General features: G+C 45.6%; 1 protein-coding gene across 1 annotated transcript in view; it reads right to left on the reverse strand.

Moving 5' to 3' along the window:
- LOC115199220 (ankyrin-2-like) overlaps nt 1–2597 on the reverse strand; it is a 96951-nt gene extending 94354 nt beyond the window's left edge. The window contains exon 1 of the mRNA XM_029761845.1: nt 1821–2597. Coding sequence (XP_029617705.1) covers nt 1821–1955 — 135 coding nt within the window. The 5' untranslated portion in view covers nt 1956–2597. The remainder of the gene's footprint in view (nt 1–1820) is intronic.
- Nucleotides 2598–5315: the final 2718 nt, after the last annotated feature.

Below are 5315 nucleotides of genomic sequence, written 5' to 3' on the forward strand. Positions count from 1 at the left end.
GTGGTGTAGATGGTGGTGTAGATGGTGGTGTAGATGATGGTGGAGGTGGTGTAGATGATGGTGGTGTAGATGGTGTGTAGATAGTGGTGGTGTAGATGTTGGTGGTGTAGATGGTGGGGTAAATGGTGGTGGTGGTGTAGATTTTGGTGGTGTAGATGGTGGTAGAGATGGTGATGGTGGTGTAGATGGTGGTTTAGATGGTGGTGTTGGTATAGATGGTGGTGGTGTAGATGTTGGTGGTAGTGTAAATGGTGGTGGTGTAAATGGTGTTGGTGGTGTAGCTGGTGGTGGTGTAGATGGTGGTGGTGTAGATGGTGGTGGTGTAGATGGTGGTGGTGGTGTAGTTAGTGGTGGTGTAGATTGTGGTGGTGTAAATGGTGGTGTAGATTGTGGTGGTGGTGTAGATGGTGGTGGTGATGGTGGTGTAGATAGTGGTGGTGTAAATGGTGGTAGTGGTGTAGATGCTGCTGGTAATGATGTAGATGGTGGTGGTGTAAATGGTGGTGGTGTAGATGGTGGTGGTGTAGATGGTGGTGGTGTAAATGTGGTGGTGTAGATGGTGTTTGGTGGTGTAGATAGTTGGTGTGTAGATGGTGGTGGTGGTGTAGATGGTAGTGGTGTAGATGGTGGTGGTGTAGATGGTGGTGTAGATGCTGCTGGTAATGATGTAGATAGTGGTGGTGTAGATGGTGGTGGTGGTGTAGAAAGTAGTAGTGGTGTAGATGGTGGTGGTGTAGATGATGGTGGTGGTGGTGTAGATTGTGGTGGTGGTGGAGATGGTGGGGTAAATGGTGGTGGTGGTGTAGATGGTGGTGGTGGTGTAGATTGTGGTGGTGGTGGAGATGGTGGGGTAAATGGTGGTGGTGGTGTAGATGGTGGTGTAGATGGTGGGGGTGGTGTAGATGGTGGTGGTGGTGTAGGTGGTGGTTTTGGTGTAGATGGTGGTGGTGTAGATAGTGGTGGTGGTGGTGGTGGTGGTGTAGATGGTGGTGGTGTAGATGGTGGTGGTGTTGTAGATGGTGGAGGTGTAGATAGTGGTGGTGTAGATAGTGGTGGTGGTGTAGATGATGGAGGAGGTGTAGATGGTGGTGTAGATAGTGGTGGTGTAGATGGTGGTGTAGATAGTGGTGGTGCTGTAGTTGGTTGTGGTGGATGTTTAGATGGTGGTGGTGGTGTAAATAGTAGTGGTGTAGATGGTGGTGGTGTAGATGATGGTGGTGGTGGTGTAGATTGTGGTGGTGGTGGAGATGGTGGGGTAAATGGTGGTGGTGGTGTAGATGGTGGTGGTAGTGTAGATTGTGGTGGTGGTGGAGATGGTGAGGTAAATGGTGGTGGTGGTGTAGATGGTGGTGTAGATGGTGGTGGTGGTGTAGATGGTGGTGGTGTAGATAGTGGTGCTGTAGATAGTAGTGGTGGTGGTGTAGATGGTGGTGGTGTAGATGGTGGTGGTGTAGATAGTGCTGAAGATTATGGTGGTGTAGATGGTGGTGTAGATGGTGGTGGAGGTGTAGATGGTGGTGTTGTTGTAGATGGTGGTGGTGGTGTAGATAGTGGTGGTGTAGATAGTGGTGGTGTAGATGGTGGTGCTGTAGTTGGTGGTGGTGGAGGTGTAGATGGTGGTGGTGTAGATGGTGGTTTAGACATGGAAGATGGGTGGAATGATGGAAGATGGGTATTTCTCCTCATACCTGGATGATGTGGTTGATTACGGGGTGAGAAGGTATGTGACTGTGTGGAAGGTAATGATCAGGAGATGTTGGATGTGAGAATGGGCAGGTGAAGGCAAAGCATTACGGGTACCGAGCTGTCTATCCACTTACCTTGCGTTTGCGCTCGGCCCGTTCCCGGGAACGTATCCTCCTCTGACGGGCTTTCTCCAGAGCCTTCAGGTCAGGACCCTGCTGCTCCACTAGCTCCACTCTGGACTTCTTAATGTGGGCAGCGGCGTGCGCCATGGCTGCCTGCTACCTCCTACTACAGTGATTCCAGACAAAATCAACCCAAACCTCCTTTAAAATTCCCCCAAAGACTCCCAGAGTCCCAAAGAGCAGTAGCGCCAGCGAAGGGTTAAAATAAATTGATTCCCAGCGGGTGACTTTCAGCCGAGAGCAGGAAGACGTTGGAGGCGAGCCGTCTGCTCCCACAACTCTGCGGGAAAGCAGAGGAGGAGTAAGGAAAGAAGAGAGAAAGAGAGAGGTGTAGCCACTAGTCCTCTATGCCTCCAGCTACGACCATCACCACATATGAACTGGTCCTGATCTACATTCAGATCCCCACTCCCCGGAACTCTGCATCTGATGTTTGGACTGTGTGTTTGTGTGTGGATAGAAAGAGTGAGAGATAGGGAGAGCGAGAGAGAGAGAGAGAGAGAGAGAAAGAGAGAGAGCGAAAGAGAGAGAGAGAGGGGGCGGGTCTGATACACACCACCAGAGGTAAGCTGACAGGCAGAGAGAGCGAGAGAGAGAGAGAGAGAGAGAGAGAGAGAGAGAGAGAGAGAGATCCAGCTGCTGTGAGAAGCTTCAGGTTTGGGATCTGTCTGTCAGTTATCCCAAATAGAGAGGGGGGGGGGGATACGGTGGCTGAGAGCACTGCTTACTGTCGTTTGGTTGGAAAGCGGAAAGAACCATGTGCTTCGAATCGATGGGGACACAGAGGAGACACAGGAAATCTCCGGTAAATACCTTACTCCTTCCCCCTTACAATGGAGTAAAATGGTACAGTCTGCTGCTGATTTCACAGCTCGAGCACACACACACACGTTAGACTCCTCTGTTACTGAACACAACACTTTAAGTAGAGCCATGAAAAAAATAAAGCAGTGTATAAATTGTACGAATAGTATGAAATTACCTGCATTACAATTCCCCAGCCAAACAGGAAAATAGTCATATATTTATAATGGTGTGTGTGGGTTTAAAAACTAAGCGCGGCAGTATTATTTCATGCGTATGTACTGTACAGTTACATATGGTTTGCCCACATATGTAGGTTTCAAAATGTTTGTATGTACACATGCTTGGAGTATAGAGTCATGTAAGTGTGTGTTGGCTGGAGAGGTGACGCAGCACTGGTGATGGTCATAATGTGTCTGTGCCTACCAGACAGCCCCAGCTGGACCTAGCTACTACACACTGGCATCAACTCATACATCCTACACACTCACACCCAACCAGAGTTGGGAAGCTACTCTGAAAATATAGTTTAGCAAGCTACCGATTACTTCACACTGGAAGAAATTAAGCTACACTAAAGCTAGCCTTAAGAAAAATATAGTTTAATTAACTAAAGTTACATCCAACTTAATTTTCTGAAAAGTTAGCATATCTACAGTGAATCTGACATTTCATAGAATACAAAATTGCAAGAACAGATCACTTTGGAGTTAGATGTTAACTGAATGTTTAATTTAGTCAAATGAACCCAAAACATATCCTTCAAGTGAGAATTAGGCAAGTCTGTTTTTTGGAAAAAAAACAGTAGTGTGTAGTTCCAGTAGTTAGCTACATCGCTACATGGTAAAACAGTAGTGTGTAGTTCCAGTAGTTAGCTACATCGCTACATGGTAAAACAGTAGTGTGTAGATCCAGTAGTTAGCTACATCGCTACATGGTAAAACAGTAGTGTATAGTTCCAGTAGTTAGCTACATCGCTACATGGTAAAACAGTAGTGTGTAGATCCAGTAGTTAGCTACATCGCTACATGGTAAAACAGTAGTGTGTAGATCCAGTAGTTAGCTACATCGCTACATGGTAAAACAGTAGTGTGTAGATCCAGTAGTTAGCTACATCGCTACATGGTAAAACAGTAGTGTGTAGTTCCAGTAGTTAGCTACATCGCTACATGGTAAAACAGTAGTGTGTAGATCCAGTAGTTAGCTACATCGCTACATGGTAAAACAGTAGTGTGTAGATCCAGACACACCCCTCCTCATTCCTATTCAGTCTCATTGTATTCAGACACCCCTCCTCATTCCTATTCAGTCTCATTGTATTCAGACACCCCTCCTCAACCCTATTCAGTCTCATTGTATTCAGACACCCCTCCTCAACCCTATTCAGTCTCATTGTATTCAGACACCCCTCCTCAACCCTATTCAGTCTCATTATATTCAGACACCCCTCCTCAACCCTATTCAGTCTCATTATATTCAGACACCCCTCCTCAACCCTATTCAGTCTCATTATATTCAGACACCCCTCCTCATTCCTATTCAGTCTCATTGTATTCAGACACCCCTCCTCAAACCTATTCAGTCTCATTGTATTCAGTGAAAGTCCATGTGATAAATCAGTCTTGTGTCTCCTTTTCAGCTGAGAAGCAGGGGCACTGATATCTACATTAATGTCAATAATGTCATGACACCATCGAACAAGACCGACCAAAGGAGGAGGAGCAGAAAGGGGGATAGAGAGAAAGGAGAGAAAAGGGTGGAGGAAGAGGAGGGGTGAGAATTCATCAAGCAGAGAGGGGTAGTCATAATTATCATTACAATCATGGGGATGTCGAAAGCCTTATTAGAAACGGCTGCACTCCCACACATTCAGAGAATATACCTCTGTATTCACACCATAACACTACCATCTAAATACAGAAGGACTGGAATAAGTAGAGGACATCAACTGATGTATTAGTACAATCCATTGACATAGAGATCTGTGATTTCTTCTTCCATAGCCAACTATGTCCTCCTACATTAGAATAATCTCAGCTACTCTAGTATGCGGCTAGCACTTCAAAAGCCACTGATTGGAACAGAATTGTGAATGCAATATTCATTCTCACAAAGAGAGAATCCTTCTGGGTAGCACCGATGTAGCGTTCATGGCATGTTGTCCTTTGTAGCTCAGCTGGTAGGGCATGGCACCTGTACTGCCAGGGTAGTGAGTTCAATTCCCGGGACCACCCACGTGCAAAATGTATGCAAGCATAACTGTAAATTGCTTTGGATAAAAGTGTCTGCTAAATTGCATACAGTTGAAGTTGGAAGTTTACATACACCTTAGCCAAATACATTTAAACTCAGTTTTTCACAATTCCTGACATTTAATCCAAGTAAAAATTCCCTGTCTTAGGTCAGTTAGGATCACCACTTTATTTTAAGAATGTGAAATGCCAGAATAATAGTAGAGAGAATGATTTGTTTCAGCTTTTATTTCTTTCATCACATTCCCAGTGGGTCATTAGTTTACATACATTCAATTAGTATTTGGTAGCATTGCCTTTAAATTGTTCAACTTGGGTCAAACATTTCGGGTAGCCTTCCACAAGCTTCCCACAATAAATTGGGTGAATTTTGGCCCAATCCTACTGACAG

This window comes from Salmo trutta, chromosome 8 (assembly GCF_901001165.1).
Source record: "Salmo trutta chromosome 8, fSalTru1.1, whole genome shotgun sequence".
NCBI classification, from domain to species: domain Eukaryota; kingdom Metazoa; phylum Chordata; class Actinopteri; order Salmoniformes; family Salmonidae; genus Salmo; species Salmo trutta.